Below are 22,819 nucleotides of genomic sequence, written 5' to 3'. Positions count from 1 at the left end.
CACTTACTATGAGACCTAGCAGATAATGTCTGTGTGTGTGTCCGTCCCCCCTTTGTGCCCATATATGGAGCTGAGTGATTTGTTTGTCATTGATGCAACACACTCCATATTTGGACGTATAGCTGCTTTGGGGTCTCCTTATATGGTTATGGCTGAGTCATAGTGAATTGTTATTGCAATTTACGATCTGCGTTCACTTCCCGCGTTTGCGCGTCTTACTCGTCTACATGGTAATGAGGCATTGCCTACATGGTAATGAGGTATTGCCTACATGGTAATGAGGTATATTATGGTAATGAGGCATTGTCTACATGGTAATGAGGTATTGAGTTATTGCCTACATGGTAATGAGGTATATTCTACATGGTAATGAGGTATTGAGTTATTGCCTACATGGTAATGAGGTATATTATGGTAATGAGGCATTGCCTACATGGTAATGAGGTATATTATGGTAATGAGGCATTGTCTACATGGTAATGAGGTATTGAGTTATTGCCTACATGGTAATGAGGTATATTCTACATGGTAATGAGGTATTGAGTTATTGCCTACATGGTAATGAGGTATATTATGGTAATGAGGCATTGCCTACATGGTAATGAGGTATATTATGGTAATGAGGCATTGCCTAATCAGGGGATTGCCTACCTGATCGTCCACAGTCGGAGCAGGACACCAGCTGCTCTGATTGGCCGGTCTTCAGGTTGTTGTCAGAGTCTCCCAGACAGAAGTCACAGTATCTGTTAGGAAGAGCCAGACCATCTGGGCCTCTCCCTGGGCGAGAGACATAGACAATACATTACATACCAGAGAGAGAGAGAGAGAGAGAGAGAGAGACCATCTGCCCTTTTACCCGTCTGTAAAACAACTGCCCTCTCCAGACCATGAATGCAGCGTTTACTACATGGTGAAAGAAATGCTAAAAGCCCTTCCTCTCTTCTCCATGCCACGCCAGAAGGAAGGCAGCGTTCAGGAGAATTCCTTTTTTTCTCCCCCGAAGTCTCCTGAACTTGAACACAGTATTTTTGCATTGAACAAAGTGTTGATAAATCCAAGTCTCCTGAACTTGAACACAGTATCTTTGCATTGAACAAAGTGTTGATAAATCCAAGTCTCCTGAACTTGAACACAGTGTTTTTGCGTTGAACAAAGTGTTGATAAATCCAAGTCTCCTGAACTTGAACACAGTATTTTTGCATTGAACAAAGTGTTGATAAATCCAAGTCTCCTGAACTTGAACACAGTGTTTTTGCATTGAACAAAGTGTTGATAAATCCAAGTCTCCTGAACTTGAACACAGTGTTTTTGCATTGAACAAAGTGTTGATAAATCCAAGTCTCCTGAACTTGAACACAGTGTTTTTGCATTGAACAAAGTGTTGATAAATCCAAGTCTCCTGAACTTGAACACAGTGTTTTTGCATTGAACAAAGTGTTGATAAATCCAAGTCTCCTGAACTTGAACACAGTATTTTTGCATTGAACAAAGTGTTGATAAATCCAAGTCTCCTGAACTTGAACACAATGTCTTTGCATTGAACAAAGTGTTGATAAATCCATGTCGTTACACTAGTTTCCACTAACTAAAGAGTGCTGTGTTTGCGCCCCGATCTGCAAGCTCTCAACGCGTCACAGAGAGCTTGTAGATCTGCTATTTTCGCTGTGAAAAGTGCCCTCTTAAGCTCGCAGATGCGTTCGGAGATCTACGTACGTTTCGGTTGGTCAGCCGCCGGGGGGGGCGGGGCAGGCTCCTCCTCCTCCTCCTCCTCCTCCTGGGCGTGTCCTTCCTTCGGGGGAGGCGGGCCTCCCAGGTGGGCGTGTCCTTCCTTCGGGGGAGGCGGGTCTCCCAGGTGGGAGTGGGCGTAGTGGTAGCTGAGGCCGGGTCGGTTCTTGTAGCGCTTCCCGCAAACTGACGCCAAAAACACCCAAATACAACATGTATGAAAACTACCAGTAGAACTACAACCACCAGTAGAACTACAACTACCAGTATAACTGCAACTACCAGTAGAACTACAACTACCATCAGAACTACAACTACCAGTATAACTGCAACTACCAGCAGAACTACAACTAGCAGTAGAACTACACACTGACACCAAAAACACAGAAATACAACAAGTATGAAAACTAGCAGTAGAACTACAACTAGCAGTAGAACTACAACTAGCAGTAGAACTACACACTGACGCCAAAAATACCGAAAAAAACACCAAAAACAAGCAAACTGATGCCAGCGCTATATGAATGCACCATTCAACAGTATCTGAATGACATTTTACTCTTTGCTAAATAAGACTGAGGCTGGGGAAAGTGTAGTAATATAGGCATGCACGCACACACGCACGCGCACGCACACACACACACACACACACACACACACACACACACACACACACACACACACACACACACACACACACACACACACACACACACACACACACACACACACACACACACACACACACACCTATAGAGGAAAAGAGAAAGGTAGAAATATACCTCTTTCAGGTATGGAAGGTTTGGAAATATGACCCTTTTGTTTTAAAGAGTCTGGAAGAGAGAGACAGAGAGAGGCAGAGAGACAGAGAGAGAGAGAGGCAGAGAGAGAGAGAGAGAGAGAGAGGCAGAGAGAGAGAGAGGCAGACAGAGAGAGAGAGAGAGAGAGGCAGAGAGAGAGAGAGAGAGAGAGAGACAGAGAGAGAGAGAGAGGCAGAGAGAGAGAGAGAGAGAGAGAGGCAGAGAGAGAGAGAGGCAGACAGAGAGAGAGAGAGAGAGAGAGGCAGAGAGAGAGAGAGAGAGAGAGAGGCAGAGAGAGAGAGAGAGAGAGAGAGATAGAAAAAAAGACAGACACAGAAAACAGAGAAAAAAGCATCTGTCAAAGTGTCAAAGTGGTTAAAAGGATGAAGACAGTTTAAGCCCCGCCCCTAAAGGGATGACGGACGGTTTAAGCCCCGCCCCTAAAGGGGTGACGGACCGTTTAAGCCCCGCCCCTTGTAGACTCACTGTCACAGGCGTAGGGTTTGTCTCGGTCTTCCACAGCCGACGAATCCGTTTTCTTCCGACTTCTGCCGACTCCGCCCCCTCGGCCCTGGAACGATACGACAAACCAATCAAACGACATGATTTCTGTTGACTCCGCCTCCTCCAGGAAAGAAACCCAAAATACAAAGTTAATACAAAGACGACTCCAGGGTGTCTAAAGAAGTACCGTCACCTCATAGACACTGTACTGTAAATGATACCTCCTTATATAACAATAAGACCTGATGGTCATGTTTAAGGGTCTTTAACCCATTCTGACCTGAGATCAGATTGATTCATACGAGGTTTCCACTGGACACACACTGGTCTGATGAACCCATTCTGACCTGAGATCAGACTCTAAAAATGTCAGTCGCTCATCGATTTAAAAAAAATAGCAGACCTACAAGCTCGTAGCGCGCCACCGAGTGGCGCGCTACGAGCTTGTAGGTCTGCTATTTTTCAATAGCTAAAGCATAAAATAATGCTTACACCAAAAGGGGTTCCCGTTCAGAATGGGTTAAAACAGTTGTCATGTTGCACACAGGCCTAAAATAGCTCTTATTTGCGCCGCCCTCGTTGGAAAACAATGTATTTCCGACTCCAGCTTGTCTCAGTTCAGGCTGCATGAGCAGCGCTCAGTTTCTGCCCCCTCAATGTCCTAACCTAACTCTTCTAAAAGATGGCTCTGGGTAAAGGTCAAAGGTTAAATGTGTACCTTTCCCTTTCCTTTGCCTCTTCTCTTTGGAGGATCTTCATCATAGTCTTCATCATCCTCGTCCTTCTGGTCCTCCACCACCTTCTGTAGGACGCACGCACGCACGCACGCACGCACGCACGCACGCACGCACGCACGCACGCACACACATACATGCACGCACACACGCACGCGCACGCACGCACGCACGCACGCACGCACGCACGCACGCACGCACGCACGCACGCACGCACGCACGCACGCACGCACGCACGCACGCACGCACGCACGCACGCACACACGCACGCACGCACACACACACACACACACACACGCACACACACACACACACACACACACACACATACACACACATACACGCACGCATGCACACACACATACACAGCACCAAGGCTTTTATTTTGATGTAGCCTCGGTACCCAGGCTTTTATTTCCGTTCGCATTTGGCTAAAAGGAGTGGGAGTAACTACAGCGCAGAGGGGGCGGGGCTCTCAATACCTTTCTGATCCGTGATGCGGTGCTCTGCTACATGAATGAATGAATGACCTTTATTTATCCCATTCTGACCTGAGATCAGATTCATACGAGGTTTCCACTGGACACACACTGGTCTGATGAACCCATTCTGACCTGAGATCAGATTCTAAAAATGTCAGTCGTTCTTCGAATTTTTCAAAAATAGCAGACCTACAAGCTCGTATCGCGCCACTCGGTGGCGCGATATGAGCTTGTAGATCTGCTATTTTTCAATAGGTAAAGCATAACATGATGCTAACACCAAAATGGGTGCCCGGTCAGAATGGGTTATATAGCACCCTTCTCAGCACGAGTGCACAGGGTGCTTTACAATAGTACAAAAATAAAACTATAACAACAGCAGGCAGCCATTATCACAGAGTAAACAGTGAAAAACTAGCATCAAAAAGGACAATAAGAACACACAGATAAAAACACAAACAGCAGAAAATCAAGTGATTATAGGTGACCAAAAGCCTGTCTGAACAAGAACGTTTTCAATTGTTTTTTAAAAGAGGCCTCAGGAAGGACAGTTCTTAGGTCCAGGGGGAGGGCGTTCCACAGCCTGGGAGCTGTCACTTCAAAGGCTCGGTCACCCTTTGTTTTTAATCTGGTCCTGGGGACCACGAGGAGGTGCTGATCGGCTGATCGGAAGTGAACGTGTGGTTGTGTAGGGTTGAATCAGTTCGGTGATGTAGGCAGGGGCTTGGCCGTGGAGTGCATTGTGGGTGAAAGTGAGGATTTTGAAATGTATTCTATATTGTACTGGGAGCCAATGTAGTGAGGCTAGAATGGGTGTGATGTGACATGACTTTTTTGACCTGGTGAGTAATCTGGCAGCTGCATTGTGAACCAGTTGCAGTTTGTCGATGGATGTTTTGTTGAGACAAGTGAAGAGTGAATTACAGTAGTCTAACCTGGAAGATATAAATGCGTGTACGGACAGTTCTAGCTCAGAGTGGGAGATGATGGACCGGAGTTTTGCAATATTTCTGAGGTGAAAGAAACAGTACCTTTCTGATCCGTGATGCGGTGCTCCCGGCTCCAGTGCAGTCTGTGCTGGTGTTGGAGTCTTCATCGGTGGCTCTGAGCTCCACTGAGTCTCCTTTCAGCAACGCCTCCAGGCTGCTGCCGTCCGCAGACGACGACGCCTCTTTCTTCAGCCCCAGGTCCCCGTCTGCCAATCAGAACACACCTTGTTCAACAACACATCCCCTTCTACCAATCAGATCACACCTTGTTACTTGCGCAAGCAGAGCGCGCAAGTAATAATTTCGCCCGGTCTCTTCAACGTGACAGCCGTCAACCACTTTTCTGTGTAAGCAAATCTGTGCCTGGTTTGCTGGGACCAGATTACACAGATGACACAGATTTGCATACACAAAAAAATGGTTGACGGCTGTCACTTTTTGGCACCAAGTAACCACAGTATACTGCTAATCAAATTACAACTACATACTCTATATAGTATATGTATATGTATACGTATGTATACCAGAGTACGTGGTGTGTATATGTATGACTAGCTCTCAATGATGACGTAAGAAAAATGGACATCTGTGTAATCTGGTCCCAGCAAACCAGGCACAGATTTGCTGCTTTTCTTGCGCGCTCTGCTTGCGCATTAGTTGGCCATTTATGGCCTACTAGTGTGCAACAAGCAAGTATGCACTCGGCAGAGTGCAGTTCTAGTTCAACAATAGATCCACTTCTACCAATCAGAAAACACCTTGTTACTTGCGCAAGCAGAGCGCGCAAGTAATAATTTCGCGCGGTCTGTGTGCACCGTGCCAGCCAACCCGCCATTTGATGCGTATGCAAATAAAACAGCAAATTTGTGCCTGGTTTGCTGGGTAAGAAATATGGTCATTTATGTAATCTGGTCCCAGCAAACCAGGCACAAATCTGCTGTTTTATTTGCATACGCATCAAGTGGCGGGTTGGCTGGCACGGTTTTTGGCGCAAAGTAACCACAGTATACCGCTAATCAACTTACAACTACATACTCTATATAGTAATGTATAACTGCTCTCAATGATGACGTAAGTAATACAACAACATTATGAAACAACATTATAGAAACTTGAACCATACATAATAATACTAGGTGTTTACATGCATAAAGTAGATAGGTAGCAAATAGTTACACCTAATAATTAGACATTTCAAACGTTCCTTCACAGAGATACTGAGATTACACAGTTTACAGCGGTCGAAAATACTTGCACGCTCTGCTTGCGCACTTCTTGGCCATTTATGGCCTACTAGTGTGCAACAAGCAAGTATGCACTCGGCAGAGTGCAGTTCTAGTTCAACAATAGATCCACTTCTACCGACATGAAAACACAAACCAAGACAGTGCTGCACAATTCATGGAAAACATTGTTCCAGATCTAGATTCAGATCTCATGAGATCTCCTTTCTAAATGTGATCCAGGAGGAGCAGCTCTAGGTAGTACCTGTTTTGAGGGTTAGGGTCGGAGGTCGTACCTGTTTTGAGCGGGGGGAAGGTGAGTCTGGGGTCGTCTGGAGGTCGGTGTGCTCGCCGTTTCTTACGCCACCTGCGGGATGGGTAGGTGTACAGCTGCCCCGGAGCCACGCCTACATGATGACATCATCATCGGCATCATCATCAATTCACCACACAATGGTAACTTCCAGTACCCGTTCCACCCGTCTGTATGTGTCCCTTTTATGCCCATATATGGAGTTCTGTGTCGGGCATGCCTAAATATGGAGTGTTGTCAGAACAGGCCAGCTCCATATATGGAGATATATGGAGCCCGGGCCTTTTAGTGGCGGTTCCGGACCGTGGGTCCGACCGACTCGACACCGGGCACTGCCCTCCCTGTGGGGGTGTGGAACGACACCGGGCACTGCCCTCCCTGTGGGGGGTGTGGAACGACACCGGGCACTGCCCTCCCTGTGGGGGTGTGGAACGACACCGGGCACTGCCCTCCCTGTGGGGGTGTGGAACGACACCGGGCACTGCCCTCCCTGTGGGGGTGTGGAACGACACCGGGCACTGCCCTCCCTGTGGGGGTGTGGAACGACACCGGGCACTGCCCTCCCTGTGGGGGTGTGGAACGACACCGGGCACTGCCCTCCCTGTGGGGGTGTGGAACGACACCGGGCACTGCCCTCCCTGTGGGGGGTGTGGAACGACACCGGGCACTGCCCTCCCTGTGGGGGTGTGGAACGACACCGGGCACTGCCCTCCCTGTGGGGGTGTGGAACGACACCGGGCACTGCCCTCCCTGTGGGGGTGTGGAACGACACCGGGCACTGCCCTCCCTGTGGGGGTGTGGAACGACACCGGGCACTGCCCTCCCTGTGGGGGTGTGGAACGACACCGGGCACTGCCCTCCCTGTGGGGGTGTGGAACGACACCGGGCACTGCCCTCCCTGTGGGGGTGTGGTTTTAATGATATCCTGCACCGCCAACGTGTAATTTAGCGTTCTATTTATTGAAAAACATATAATGTCCTTTTAATGAACGTTCCGCCCGGAGCAGCTGATTGGTTAATGAACGTTCCGCCCGGAGCAGCTGATTGGTTAATGAACGCTCCGCCCGGAGCAGCTGATTGGAAAATGAACGTTCCGCTCAGATCGCAGGTGGATGAACAAAGAGACTGTGTTTAGTGGCTCTATAGAGCGTCGCAGTCCCTCCCCCTTTCAGAACGACGAGTGGCCCAGGAAATGAAATGCAATGCAATTCTCCCAAAGGAGAAATGCATTGCACATGCACCCGTGTGACCTCTGTGTGACCTCTGTGTGACCTCTGACCTGGTGCTCGGTGCCTCTTCTCCATCCAGATGTAACAGTTGTTCTGAGCCACGCCCGTCTGGGAGTCCAGGAAGGGCAGCCGGACGCGACGCTCAGAGACCAGACGGGAGTTATAGCGCTGGCACTGCTCCATGGCCTCCTTATACCTGGAAATATATATATATAAATATATATATACATATATATATAAATATATATACAATACATCTATAAACCACTGCTCCATGGCCTCCTTATACCTAGAAATATATATATACATATATATATACATATATATCAATATATATACAATACATCTATAAACCACTGCTCCATGGCCTCCTCCTTATACCTAGAAATATATAAATACCAGTAAGACGCGCAAACGCGGGAAGCGAACGCAGCTCGTACATATTTGTTTTTTTTTAAGATTTTTATTTAAGTTATTATTTTTTTAAGTGAAGTTATTTTTAAGTTAAGTTTTTAACTTAGCCATAACCATATAAGGAGTCCCCAAAGCAGCTATACGTCCAAATATGGAGTGTGTTGCATCAATCACAAACAAATCACTCAGCTCCATATATGGGCACAAAGGGGGGACACACGGACAGACACACACACACACACACACACACACACACACACGCACACACACACACACACACACACACACACACACACACACACACAGACAGACATGATCTGCTAGGTCTCATAGTAAGTGCTCACTGAGTTCGCAATAAACCACTGCTCCATGGCCTCCTTATACCTAGAAATATATATATATAAACCCTTAGTGTTTTATTTTGCTGCCAGGGGCAGGTAGGCAACCCTTAATCTTTTTTAATTTAGCTGCCAGGGGGCAGGTGGGCAACCCTTAGTGTTTTATTTAGCTGCCAGGGGCAGGTAGGCAACCCTTAATCTTTTTTAATTTAGCTGCCAGGGGGCAGGTGGGCAACCCTTAGTGTTTTATTTTGCTGCCAGGGGCAGGTAGGCAACCCTTAATCTTTTTTAATTTAGCTGCCAGGGGGCAGGTGGGCAACCCTTAGTGTTTTATTTAGCTGCCAGGGGCAGGTGGGCAACCCTTAGTGTTTTATTTAGCTGCCAGGGGCAGGTGGGCAACCCTTAGTGTTTTATTTAGATGCCAGGGGGCAGGTGGGCAACCCTTAATGTTTTATTTAGCTGCCAGGGGCAGGTGGGCAATCCTCCCTCTCTCTCTCTCTCTCACACACACACACACACACACACACACACACACACACACACACGCGCACACACGCACACACGCACGCACGCACATACAGTCGTTAACATTTATAAAGACCATGAACTTATAATGAAACAGCTGACGTGAAGTCACGTGACGTAAACAACACGCGACACTGATGAGGCATTTAAGAAGCGACATGATGATGATGCTAGCTGTTGTTGTTGCTAGGCTAGCTGTCAGTGCTGTTGCTGTTAACAATCAGCCACAGAAAACTACAAGTCCCAAAATGCAACAGTCCTGTGCATGTACCAGACGCATATGAAGCTCATTAAAGAAGGTGAAGACATGAATGAATGATTTAACAATAATTAAATAAACACTCACAGTTTGACAACATTCTCCACTACAGCTGCCATCTTGACCGACCTGGCACCCTCTGGCGCCCCTAGTGGCCGCAGACAGGCGTTGGTTGCCAGGTTGGTTTGACAGAAACAAGCAGCCAGGTCCATGAAAGCAGGTCTACACATTTTATATTTGAGTATTTTTCTTTCTTTTGTTTTAAGGGAAAATGCTGCGATTTGTCCCCAAATGACTGCATGAAGATTGCTGCTATTTGCTTTAAAAAAGCTTTATACCCTGTTTAACATAACAACGCTCCAGGTGGTCCCCAGGGGGCTCCAGGTGGTCCCCAGCTAAATGATGGAAAGTTGGTATTTTGGTAAGGAAAGGAAAGGTACTATGTTTACCCAGGGTAACTGGACTAAGGAAAGGAACAGGTTAACTGGACTAAGGAAAGGAAAGTTACTATGTTTACCCTGCAGGGTAACTGGACTAAGGAAAGGAAAGGTACTATGTTTACCCAGGGTAACTGGACTAAGGAAAGGAAAGGTACCATGTTTACCCAGGGTAACTGGACTAAGGAAAGGAACAGGTTAACTGGACTAAGGAAAGGAAAGGTACTATGTTTACCCTGCAGGGTAACTGGACTAAGCTCAAGAACTTGTTTACAGCCACTGCAGCCAGGCCCTGCTCATATAACATTTCATGGTAGAGGTTCAATGCCTTGCTCAAGGGCACTTCAACATGAAACAGACAGAGAAACAAACAGAAGAGAGAGACAAAAAAAAACCAAAAAAAAACATGAAAACAAAATAAAACAAAAAAAACAAACAAAAAAGGAAACAGAAAGATACACAGGAGAAGACAGATTTGATCACACAGAATCCAGAGTCGCACATGAGAAGAATGTTATATATATCTATGATTATTATATAGTTATATTACTTTACTATCACACTAATATTATTAGTAAATATACTAGGTTTATAATGTTCTATATTTATCTATTATTTTAGATTTATATATTCTTTTAAATGTATTAATTGAGCTGCACTTTTTCAGTTCATTGCAGGGGGCAGTCAGACAGATATTTTGTGAAGCCACTAAGGAAATCGGGATTTACTGAAAGTTCATATAATGGCCTGTTGTGGCGCTGTCATTGGATCAAAAAAAAACCCCATAGCCCCATAGAAGTCCATGTATTTGGGCCCAACTTCACCTAGTCTGTATTACCTTAATAAACATGGTCATGAATACTTTCTGCTTCCAGTCACTAGTTTAAAGTCTCATTTCTTAAATGTCATAATATTCTTTTTGGAAAATGATGGTCCCATTTATAAAAAAAATGACCTCTCCTAATGTTCTCTCTCCTAATGGTACCAACATCATGTTATCTCTCCTAATGGTACCAACACCATGTTATCTCTCCTAATGGTACCAACATCATGTTCTCTCCTCTAATGGTACCAACATCATGTTATCTCTCCTAATGGTACCAACATCATGTTGTCTCTCCTAATGGTACCAACATCATGTTATCTCTCCTAATGGTACCAACTGTATGCTAATCAGTAGGGCGGAGCCTGGCTTCGGGCATGTTATTCTCTAATAGAGAAATTACTACCACTTTAAGAATAACACTTATCCTCAGGTAACAGACTGTCTGTGGTCTCTAAAGTGCAACACCTCCCACTTTAAGAATAGCACTTATCCTCAGGTAAGAGACTGTGGTCTCTAAAGTGCAACACCTCCCACTTTAAGAACAGCACTTATCCTCAGGTAAGAGACTGTGGTCTCTAAAGTGCAATACCTCCCACTTTAAGAATAGCACTCATCCTCAGGTAACAGACTGTCTGTGGTCTCTAAAGTGCAACACCTCCCACTTTAAGAACAGCACTTATCCTCAGGTAAGAGACTGTGGTCTCTAAAGTGCAATACCTCCCACTTTAAGAATAGCACTCATCCTCAGGTAAGAGACTTCGGTCTCTAAAGTGCAACACCTCCCACTTTAAGAACAGCACTTATCCTCAGGTAAGAGACTGTGGTCTCTAAAGTGCAATACCTCCCACTTTAAGAATAGCACTCATCCTCAGGTAACAGACTGTCTGTGGTCTCTAAAGTGCAACACCTCCCACTTTAAGAACAGCACTTATCCCGAGGCTGTTCGCCTCCTGAATGCTGACCCTCTTTTCACTCGCACTTTACAGCGTGAAGCTGCTTTGTAAAACGATGAACTGTAATGAAATTGCTATTTATTTAACATGAATTGTAACGTTTTGCATTCTTCTTATTTATTGGTCTCCCTCATATGATGTCTGTATTTTTGTATCGTGTTCTACTGTCTGATTATGTGATGTGAATGTGTGTGTGTTTTTGTATGTCTGTTTTTAGTGCACTGAAACAAATTCCAATCAACTCTGTTGACGTGGCAATAAAGTGTTGGATGAAGAAGGACCAGACTCACAGAACCTGGGCGTTTCAATCCAAACCCGAACAGACTCACAGAACCTGGGTGTTTCAGTCCAAACCCGACCAGACTCGTAGAACGTCCCTCACTTTTTAAGTATGGCAATACATCTATAATAAAAAGATAAAATGCTATTCGTCATATTTATGCATTTTGTTTTATTACGAAGCATCAAAGGCAAAAAAAACAAGAAATGCAATTTCTAGTCATAATGTTCCAATTTCCAACACCAATAAAGGACAATTAAATCGCAATTCTTCGTCAACTTAACCGTGTGACGGCAACAGCGTCACAGAGCCATATATGGATGTGACAGTATTTATCACCTGATAACACACAAGCCCAAATGCAACCTTACATACATATATATGAATATATATGTATACAACCTTACATACATAAATATATTTATATATATGTATGTATATACAACCTCACATACATATATGAATATATTTATACATGTATGTATTATACAACCTTAAATACATACATATGAATATATGTATGCATGTACAACCTCACATACATTCTCCTGTTTGGTTTCAAGTAACAGTTCTGTTTTCATTCAACTTCCAAAAAGGCCTTGTGGAGAAAATTCATCTTTATTTTGTATGTTTTTAACTTTTATACTTTGATCTTACATGTTGAAGCAGAACCAGCCGGGTGGTGGTGATAAGACGTTCTTTTGCCACGATCGCCAACTCCAAATGATCAGCCAATAAATCAATAGTGTTGCAGTCCCGCCCCTTACGAGGGCCAAATCCCGCCCCCTACCAAGGCCCAGTCCCGCCCCCTACCAGGGCCAAGTCCCGCCCCCTACCAGGGCCCAAGGAAATTATTCCCCGTTCTATTTTCCTCATAGACTTTTCAAAAAGTATTTATTTAAAGACGTTTTAAGCCTTGTACAAAGCCAACTCGAGTTGGCTTTGAAATGTCTATGAGGGAAAAACGTATTGGAAATCATTTCCTGGGCCTGGCGTCGTCATGAAAGGGGGCGGGACTGGGCCTGGCGTCGTCATGAAAGGGGGCGGGACTGGGCCTGGCGTCGTCATGAAAGGGGGCGGGACTGGGCCCGGCGTCGTCATGAAAGGGGGCGGGACTGGGCCTGGCGTCGACATGAAAGGGGGCGGGACTGGGCCTGGTGTCGTCATGAAAGGGGGCGGGACTGGGCCTGGCGTCGACATGAAAGGGGGCGGGACTGGGCCCGGCGTCGTCATGAAAGGGGGCGGGACTGGGCCTGGCGTCGACATGAAAGGGGGCGGGACTGGGCCTGGCGTCGACATGAAAGGGGGCGGGACTGGGCCCGGCGTCGTCATGAAAGGGGGCGGGACTGGGCCTGGCGTCGACATGAAAGGGGGCGGGACTGGGCCTGGCGTCGACATGAAAGGGGGCGGGACTGGGCCTGGTGTCGTCATGAAAGGGGGCGGGACTGGGATGCTCTATAGTCGCTCCGTTGATTAGAGAAACCGTCTCCTCATTCAGAGATTTAAGGCCAAAACACGTCTGTTTCTACCAAGCGTTGGTCGCCCTATATTCACCTACAGCCCGGCTTCACGTTGCTCTGGTGAAACCACCGCTTTGAGAGGCTTCACGTTGCTCTGGTGAAACCACCGCTTTGAGAGGCTTCACGTTGCTCTGGTGAAACCACCGCTTTGAGAGCAGATTATCTCATGGATACCAAACATAACTCCGAGGCCGTCCCGTTGTCGTTGTGGACCCCAGGAAGATGCACCAGCTAAGGGGGATCCTAATAAAACTCTAAATCAACCGAGCGACCGCTCCAAGACATCTCGCCAACGCTTGGAGTCGAAGATCGTGGCAGAAGAAGATATAACGAACGCCACAACAACAACCCGACCTATAGCGTGACAATGTCCAGAAGAGTTTTTTTTTTTTTTTTAAGATTTCCCTTCAAGAAAAAAGAAGACAGCGAAACACAGACGGTGCAGAGAAGAGGACAGACGAAGCAGAGAAGAGGACAGACGAAGCAGAGAAGAGGACAGACGAAGCAGAGAAGAGGACAGACGAAGCAGAGAAGAGGACAGAGGAAGAGGACAGCGAGGCTAAACGCAGACGACCAACACGAAGATAGAAGCTCAAAGTCTTAAAATGTCATGTTTAGGAGAAAAAGAAAGAAAGAAAAACAACAGAAGCGGTACAGTATGGGTCGTTCCAGACGGTATTTTGTAGCGAATGGGCGTGGCCAGGTCTGGCGCTGATTGGGCGTGGCGGGGGGCGGGGTCCCGTTCTCATCACCGGATGGCGATCAGGCCGACGTCCATCAGCTTCTGGATCTTCTGGGCGATCACCGGGTTCTTCAGGTGGCTGAGAGAGGATCACAGGACACACATTATTAATATTATTGTTCTTCAGGTGGCTGAGAGAGGATCACAGGACACACATTATTAATATTATTGTTCTTCAGGTGGCTGAGAGAGGATCACAGGACACACATTATTATTATAATAAAGTATTCTTTATATTCCCGCTCAGGACGCTGTGGGTGCTGGCGTCGTGTTTCCTCCTCCGCGTCATCAGTGCCCATACCCGAAGGCAGGGTTGGCGAAAGGGACTTTCTGTGTGGAGTTTGCATGTCCTCCCCGTGTCCCCTAGGGTAGGTACCCTCACAATGTTCTCCCCGTGTCCCCTAGGGTAGGTACCCTCACAAAAAACATGCAGTAATCCTGGTCACTAAACTGCCTCCCCCTGGCCAGCCGGGGCGCCTGATGGAGGGGAAAGGAACTGGTTGGAATAACGTGTTCCTTCCACGCGCTACGTCCAACCAGGGAAACTCCCTGGTTGGTAAAGGAGCAACTTGGACACTCGGGCATGAAGGAAGCATGAGTTCAAGTCCGTTGCTCTCCCCTTGTCCCCCATATATGGGGACTAGGTTGGTCTCCCCTTGTCCCCCATATATGGGGACTAGGTTGGTCTCCCCTTGTCCCCCATATATGGGGACTAGGTTGGCGGAGGGTGTGTAGAGCACAGGATCACATTAGATGATTGACACAGGGGTGAAAAATGGGTTACAAAATCGTGGGATAAAAGGGTTAGTCGGGTTAATGTAGTCTTTTATCAGACTCTTAACCCATTTCAACCGAGACCGATTCTACAAATGTCTTCTAAATCCTGACAGTTTTCTGAAACACCTCATGTTTCTGGTTCTCAAACATTTCCATGTCAAGGACCCCCAAAAAGCAAAGATATGAGTTAAAAGCGTTCGCTCTGAAAGTATATATTGAAAGATTTGCGCCACATTTTCAAGGTTTTTTCAAAAATAGCAGATCTACAAGCTTGTAGATCTGTGAAGATATGGGGGAGCCTTACGCTTGGTTTCTTTGAATGCCAACAGCATTGTGTGTGTGGGGGGGGGATACGTACTCAGACAGAGCCTGGGGGTCCTTCTACAGTGTGTGTGTGTGTGGGGTACGTACTCGGACAGAGCCTGGGGGTCTTTCTGCATCTGTTCCAGGATCATCCTCATGGCGGGGTCAGACATGATCTGCTGGACTTCGGGGTCAGACATGGCTCTGCGCTTCACGTCCTCCGGGGAGTCGTTACGGAACGCCTGGCTCATCATGCACCTCTGGATGCCCTCGGTCGCCTCCTGTACATTATTAATATTAATATACAGTTTAAACACCTCTGGATGCCCTCGGTCGCCTCCTGTACATCATTATTATACAGTTTAACCCATTCTGACCTGAGATCAGATTCATACGAGGTTTCCACTGGACCACACACTGGTCTGATTAACCCATTCTGACCTGAGATCAGATTCTAAAAATGTCAGTCGTTCTTCGATTTTTCATAAATAGCAGACCTACAAGCTCGTAGCGCGCCACTCGGTGGCGCGCTATGAGCTTGTAGGTCTGCTATTTTTCAATAGCTAAAGCATAACATGATGCCAACACCAAAACGGGTTCCCGTTCAGAATGGGTTAAACACAACATGATCTTAAACTCGATGGATAACCATCTTATCGTACCGAATACCGATACGACAGAATACGTAGACAGGACAGGAAGCCCCACTCATATCCTCATTGTAACATCCTCCTCCGGAGCCTTTGATAAGTTTAAAACAGGTTGGGGTCATAATTATACAAGACCGTACATGGTCTGTGCCCCCCCCCCCCCCTAAAGGCTCATACATAGTCTGGATTGTCAGTGGTGAGGTGACCACTGAACTACAACATGACATCACTGAGGTGACCACTGAACTACAACATGATGTCACTGAGCCGTGGTGAAGAGCAAACCACCGCCACCGCTCCAGCCCTTCCCTCTGTTTTTACTCACCACCGGTGGTCAGCTAGCTCACCACCGGAGCGGTGGTGGTCACCTCACCACCGAAAATCCAGACTATGAATCGGCCTTTAGTGAATTCATTAAACGGAAGCCCGACAAATCAGTACCAGAGCAACAACTCGAGGAGACTGCCAAGTGCCGCACCGGCAAACAACAACATTGGGCCAAAATGTCCTCTCAGTACAGGGCTGTGTAGCGTCATGGAATGGCCTTCCTCTATAAATGTCCTCTCAGTACAGGGCTGTGTAGCAGCATGGAATGGCCTTCCTCTATAAATGTCCTCTCAGTACAGGGCTGTGTAGCGTCATGGAATGGCCTTCCTCTATAAATGTCCTCTCAGTACAGGGCTGTGTAGCGTCATGGAATGGCCTTCCTCTATAAATGTCCTCTCAGTACAGGGCTGTGTAGCAGCATGGAATGGCCTTCCTCTATAAATGTCCTCTCAATGCAGGGCTGTGTAGCGTCATGGAATGGCCTTCCTCTATAAATGTCCTCTCAGTACAGGGCTGTGTAGCGTCATGGAATGGCCTTCCTCTATAAATGTCCTCTCAGTACAGGGCTGTGTAGCGTCATGGAATGGCCTTCCTCTATAAATGTCCTCTCAGTACAGGGCTGTGTAGCGTCATGGAATGGCCTTCCTCTATAAATGTCCTCTCAATGCAGGGCTGTGTAGCGTCATGGAATGGCCTTCCTCTATAAATGTCCTCTCAGTACAGGGCTGTGTAGCGTCATGGAATGGCCTTCCTCTATAAATGTCCTCTCAGTACAGGGCTGTGTAGCGTCATGGAATGGCCTTCCTCTATAAATGTCCTCTCAGTACAGGGCTGTGTAGCGTCATGGAATGGCCTTCCTCTATAAATGTCCTCTCAGTACAGGGCTGTGTAGCGTCATGGAATGGCCTTCCTCTATAAATGTCCTCTCAGTACAGGGCTGTGTAGCAGCATGGAATGGCCTTCCTCTATAAATGTCCTCTCAGTACAGGGCTGTGTAGCGTCATGGAATGGCCTTCCTCTATAAATGTCCTCTCAGTACAGGGCTGTGTAGCCTCATGGAATGGCCTTCCTCTATAAATGTCCTCTCAGTACAGGGCTGTGTAGCGTCATGGAATGGCCTTCCTCTATAAATGTCCTCTCAGTACAGGGCTGTGTAGCCTCATGGAATGGCCTTCCTCTATAAATGTCCTCTCAGTACAGGGCTGTGTAGCGTCATGGAATGGCCTTCCTCTATAAATGTCCTCTCAGTACAGGGCTGTGTAGCAGCATGGAATGGCCTTCCTCTATAAATGTCCTCTCAGTGCAGGGCTGTGTAGCGTCATGGAATGGCCTTCCTCTATAAATGTCCTCTCAGTACAGGGCTGTGTAGCAGCATGGAATGGCCTTCCTCTGCGTATAAGGGACTGTGTGCTACATTTCATTACAATTAAATTTAATCTGAAATATTGGTTGCTTGAAAACCAAAGCTGCAACCATTTATGATCTTATTTTAGGTGTATTTATTTTTTCACGTTGTGTTCCCTACTGTATGTAATGTTATGTAAATGTATTCCACTGTTTGACTGTCAGTTTTTCCGTTTTGTGTTTCCTGTGAGGACTGCGGATGAAACTGTGCTATATCCTGTATTTATGTCCATTAATATGCACCGTCCTGTCCAAATAAACACAAAGTAAAGTAGAGTTATAGAGTCCAGGTCCATATTATTAGAGTCCAGGTCCAGGTCTTACCTTAGAGTTAGAGTCCAGGTCCAGTGCTTTCTGGTACGAGTCCATAGCTTTCGTAAAGTCTTTCATGGCTTCCAGGACTCCTGCCTTGCGCGTGTAACCCTTTACTGTGCACACACACACACACACACACACACACACACACACACAGAGAGCTTGTAGATCTACTCATTTCGACGCACGTTGAACGTCGAAGGAGACCCATGATGGAATTAAACATCTGGATTAGCAGCTTGAAAAAACATGGATATTGTGTTTTGACCACTCCATCAAACACAGCTTTATTTCAATGAATTAGGATATTGTGTAAAAGTTAATTTTCTTCCATATATAATTCAAAAAGTGAAACTTTCATATATTCTCAATGCATTGTGCATAAAGTGAAGTATTTAAAACCTTTTTTTAATTGTAATCTTGATGATTTAAACAGACCAGTATTGACTGCATACATCAATATACTTTTCAGATGGTCGACATTTCTCGTTTAAAAAGATAAATAATTTAGTGGTCTCGTAAAATATTCTAATTTGTTGAGATAGGATTTCCATGAGCTGTACGCCATAATTAAGGATGTGACGGTTTCCGGTTCAACCGGAACGATCCGGTTTCATCCGTAAACCGGATTAATTTATTTAAACCGACCGAACCGTTTTTTTATGTTTGCCGACGGATGCGGTCGCAGCGCCCCGCCCGCAAGCTTGACTGCTGCTAGGCATTGCTGCATGTAACAGTGGCCACTGAGCCCAGCACACAACAGAGGTGTCAGGTTTCAAACGAATGGGCTTGGGGTGGAGCTGGGGGGGGGGGGGGGGAGCGTGCAGTGTTTGTTTCCAATAAAGTTGCAATAAAGTTGACCGAGTGAGTGTGAAAGCAGGAAATGGCATGATGGCGGATCAGTTGATGTTACCAAAGACAAAAACAAACCCAATTATGGAAGCATTTTGGTTTCGAAAAAGATGAGAAAGGTGGGCCGAAAGATTTAAATAATCCAACATGCAAGCACCGTCTTAAAAAAAAGGTCCCGGCTAAATTGAGTAACACATCGAACCTCCATGCTCACCTGCGCAAGAAACATGCCTCCGTTGCTGCTGCTATGGGTCCTGCAGGACAAGGGGGCTCGTCTACGGACAGTGCTGGCTCTTCTTCAACGACACAACTACAGCTAGCAGGGTCATTTTCCAGGGGTGTTCCAGATCAACGCGACAGCCGCAGATGGAAGGACTGCACCGATAAAGTCACCAGGTTCATTGCGAAGGAAATGGTTTCATTCAGAACCGTGGAAAAGGAAATGGTTTCATTCAGAACGGTGGAAAAGGAAATGGTTTCATTCAGAACGGTGGAAAAGCCGTCATTCAAAGAAATGTGCCACACACTCGACCATCCGTATGAGCCACCTGGTCGAAAGTATATTTCACAAATTGCCATTCCAGAGCTGTATAGTAAGATTCGACATGAGGTGCAACGTTTACTTTCAGAAGGCCACGACTTCTCTCTGACAACGGACATGTGGTCCAGGACCAATATGTCACCATACATGGCATTGCCTGTCCATCTCATCAACAATGACTGGAAGATGGTCTCTCGGTGCCTCCAGACAAGTTTCTTTCCCGCTGATCACACAGCACAAAACACGGCTGAGGCACTTGAAGAACAACTAGCCGAGTGGAAGCTGGATCCAAAGTACCTGTCCGCAGTAACAACCGACAACGGAGCCAATATTGTTGCTACGATCACAAAAGTCTTGTGCTGGCCGTGGCTTAAAGGGTAAGAACACTTTTTTGAGGTTTGGGTTGTGTAGTTACTTTGCCATGATGCAACTCCAAATGTGGACAAGAAATAAAAAATTACTGCTCCAGTGATTAGAAATTGATAATTCAAAATATGCTCCTCATTGACTTACATTGTAGCTAAAACAGCTCTCAAAGTCACTCTTTTAGTACGTAAACAAACAATGTTGATTCAGACAATATAGAGCATCACCAAAACTCATGTGGTTTTATTTTTTCATAAAAATGTTAGATTCCTGTTGATTTTACTATTTGATGGACAAATCAACAGGAATCTAACATTTTTAGATATAACCATCTGCCATAACCTGCATCTTGCCGTGAACAACACACTGACAGCTGAAAAAAAAATCGCAAGAAAATCGACAACACCATGGAATGCTGCAGAAGCACTGTTGGCCAGTTTTCACACAGCTGAAAGAGGAACATGGGACAGGCACAAGAGGAACTCGAGTTACCAGATCACCAGCTTGTTACGGTGAGCTATAATAATAACGTTTTATCATAATGAATGCAACTAACTGTAGCCTAAATGGCCTCGTAGTTATAGTAGCCTATTTAATATGCACGTCGTTTATTTATATTATACATAAACTACGTGCATATTAAGTAGCTTATTTCATATTATTTATAGAATATATATAGCCCTCTACAATTGTATTATTTTTGTCATCCAACAGGATTGTGCAACTCGTTGGGGCTCCAAACAGAAAATGATCGAGCGCTTGCTGGAGCAGTTTACAGCAATACGTCGTGTTCAGGAGAATGACCGAAAATCTATTGTCAAGCTTAATTGGTCTGATAAGGATGTGCTGACCGCGATGAACGGAGCCCTCAAGCCAGTCAGTGATTTCACTGACATAATGTCAGGAGAAAACTATGTCACCACATCGTCGCTCATCCCAGTGCTCAAACTCCTGAGGAGGGAGAGTTTGTGTGCAGAACAAGATGACGTCACTCTCACCAGGGAGCTGAAAGAGGGCATCATTTAACGCGACTAGAGACAAAATACGATCTGGCCTTTTGGTCAAAGAGTTGATGCACACGGCTACCGTCATTGACCCACGGCACCGTGGGAGTCATCTCGACGAAGACGAGTTGGATCATATTCTGAGTAAAGTGGAGAATGAGCAGCGAGGAGGCGAGGAGGGGGTTGGGGAGTGGGTTGGGGGGAAACGCAGCAGAATCATCTCCGGCACCGGAGCGGGGGATATTAGCACAGCGGGGGATATTGTCACACCTCAAAAGGTCTTTGTTGAAACCGGCCAAGGTCAAACAGGGAGAAACAGTTTGATAAGATTTGGCTGCCCCTTGTCCATTACCTGAGTAGAAACGATTAATAGACAGGATACCATTGATATGGTTGACTGTACGCCATTTTCTTTTCAGACGTTTTCCATGAGCTTTCTATCATCTTATTATATAGTATGCAATGTCACTGAGCAGTATGGGTGGGAGGGTTAAGGGATTTCTTTATCTTTTTTGTCTTTATTTTTTCTTTCATTTTGTTTCATATAAAAAAAGTATTTCATATTATAATGTTTGTAATAATTTATCTGTTCAATAAAAACATATTTGACAAAAAAAGAAACCTGCCAAGGTTGATATGCTAGTATTTCTGGCCAAGAACCTGTGAATGTCCCCAGCAGGAATGTTATAGGCCAGGCAGGCAGGCAGAAAGTCTAGAAGATTCATTTCATTCACATTTATTTGTGTGCGCAAACTGCACATTTTTGTCTGCTGTTAAAGCACTAAGCAGACTGTGTTTTCTACAATTTATTCATAATTTGTTTTTCTATTCAATGCTTATCGTGAATTTAAGTGAAAGTTCACAATTTGCACTTGTAGGCTTATAGCCTTGTATAGGCCTACTGATTTCATATTTGTGACATTATTTGAGACATTTTGTTCTTGATGTTGATTAGTGTTTAGCCTACAGGCTACAGTTCGTTTTGCACTGACTACAGTACTAAAGATATGTTCTATCTATTTTCTATACATCTAATTATCTATTTTCTATATTATCTTTATTGAGGCAAATCACTCAGGCAATGTTATGCCATACTACTTGACACTAGGCTACCTCTTTTATATAATACATTAACAATGTATTGTTTTGTTCATTTGCACACCGAGTACAGTCAACAGTGACCGTAGGCTAGGCCTACCGATTTATGCAGATTGCATTGAGATTTATTTTATTTTTATTGTAGCCCATTGTTTGAGGACGTTTACCGTTTGTTGTTCTCTTGTTCATTTGCACTCACTGAGTGCAGTGTAGGCTTACTAGGCTAGGCCTATAGCTGCTGATTTATGCAACAGGTATTGTTGAGAGACAGAGAGTACAGGTTTATATTTTATTGTATTAGTATTTGAGGATGTTTACAGTTTGTTCAAGACAAGTCCATTTGCACTCAGATAAGTTTGAGAACGATTTTCTTTTGTAATTGAATACAGTTTGTACGTACAGTTTAAAACGAATACTACAATGCTTAAATAATTGAGCCCAAGAAGCCATAGTTTTTGGTTGTTTCCAACTTTCCATCTGTACTGTGAGCATTGAAAAATAAACACATGTGTGAAATGTGTCACTCTGTTGTCCAAAGTATGGTTCTTTCTTACAGGCTATCCATTAACATGGGCCACAGGCACTGCTATGGGGAAAAAAAAAAAAATGACTCAAGTGCGCACTCCAGTGGCCAAAATCGGTATAACTGTTTCGGTCGATTTTTTTATTGAATATCGACCCGGTTTTGTAATTTTCAAACAGTCACATCCTTAGCCATAATCATCAATATTAAAACAAACAAAAAAGGTTTTAAATACTTCACTTTATGCACAATGAAGGATTAGCAGACTCTCTGTGTGTGTGTGTGTGTGTGTGTGTGTGTGTGTGTGTCTTACTGAAGGAGGGCTCCAGTGCGATGCAGTCGTCACAGTCCTAAAGGGAAAAAAAA

The 22,819-nt window shown here is 45.4% G+C and overlaps 2 protein-coding genes across 8 annotated transcripts in view; both read right to left on the bottom strand.

Moving 5' to 3' along the window:
- Positions 1-9,667, bottom strand: part of LOC308326986 (zinc finger protein ubi-d4-like) — an 11,455-nt gene extending 1,788 nt beyond the window's left edge. Inside the window, exons 1-9 of one of the 4 annotated variants that reach the window (XM_080780096.1) lie at positions 9,623-9,667; positions 8,050-8,195; positions 6,754-6,864; positions 5,277-5,440; positions 3,748-3,831; positions 3,012-3,096; positions 2,508-2,558; positions 1,714-1,911; positions 652-777 (exon numbers count right to left, since the gene is read on the bottom strand). In XM_080780096.1, coding sequence (XP_080636222.1) covers positions 652-777; positions 1,714-1,911; positions 2,508-2,558; positions 3,012-3,096; positions 3,748-3,831; positions 5,277-5,440; positions 6,754-6,864; positions 8,050-8,195; positions 9,623-9,654 — 997 coding nt within the window. In that variant the 5' untranslated portion in view covers positions 9,655-9,667. Of the gene's footprint in view, positions 1-651; positions 778-1,713; positions 1,912-2,507; positions 2,559-3,011; positions 3,097-3,747; positions 3,832-5,276; positions 5,441-6,753; positions 6,865-8,049; positions 8,196-8,288; positions 8,352-9,622 lie in introns of those variants that run through there. The other 3 variants (XM_080780098.1, XM_080780097.1, XM_080780099.1) reach the window with 3 other exon arrangements.
- A 2,515-nt stretch (positions 9,668-12,182) lies between these two features.
- LOC308327107 (stress-induced-phosphoprotein 1-like) overlaps positions 12,183-22,819 on the bottom strand; it is a 30,905-nt gene continuing 20,268 nt past the window's right edge. Inside the window, exons 11-16 of one of the 4 annotated variants that reach the window (XM_080780272.1) lie at positions 22,767-22,803; positions 18,079-18,182; positions 15,482-15,654; positions 13,164-14,372; positions 12,565-12,817; positions 12,183-12,524 (exon numbers count right to left, since the gene is read on the bottom strand). In XM_080780272.1, coding sequence (XP_080636398.1) covers positions 14,300-14,372; positions 15,482-15,654; positions 18,079-18,182; positions 22,767-22,803 — 387 coding nt within the window. In that variant the 3' untranslated portion in view covers positions 12,183-12,524; positions 12,565-12,817; positions 13,164-14,299. Of the gene's footprint in view, positions 12,818-13,163; positions 14,373-15,481; positions 15,655-18,078; positions 18,183-22,766; positions 22,804-22,819 lie in introns of all 4 variants that reach the window. The other 3 variants (XM_080780269.1, XM_080780270.1, XM_080780271.1) reach the window with 3 other exon arrangements.

Source organism: Protomyctophum bolini (genome assembly GCF_963924005.1).
Source record: "Protomyctophum bolini genome assembly, chromosome: 13".
NCBI lineage: Eukaryota > Metazoa > Chordata > Actinopteri > Myctophiformes > Myctophidae > Protomyctophum > Protomyctophum bolini.
The sequence above is the reverse complement of the archived record's forward strand: the minus strand, read 5'-3'. Positions and strand labels throughout refer to the sequence as shown.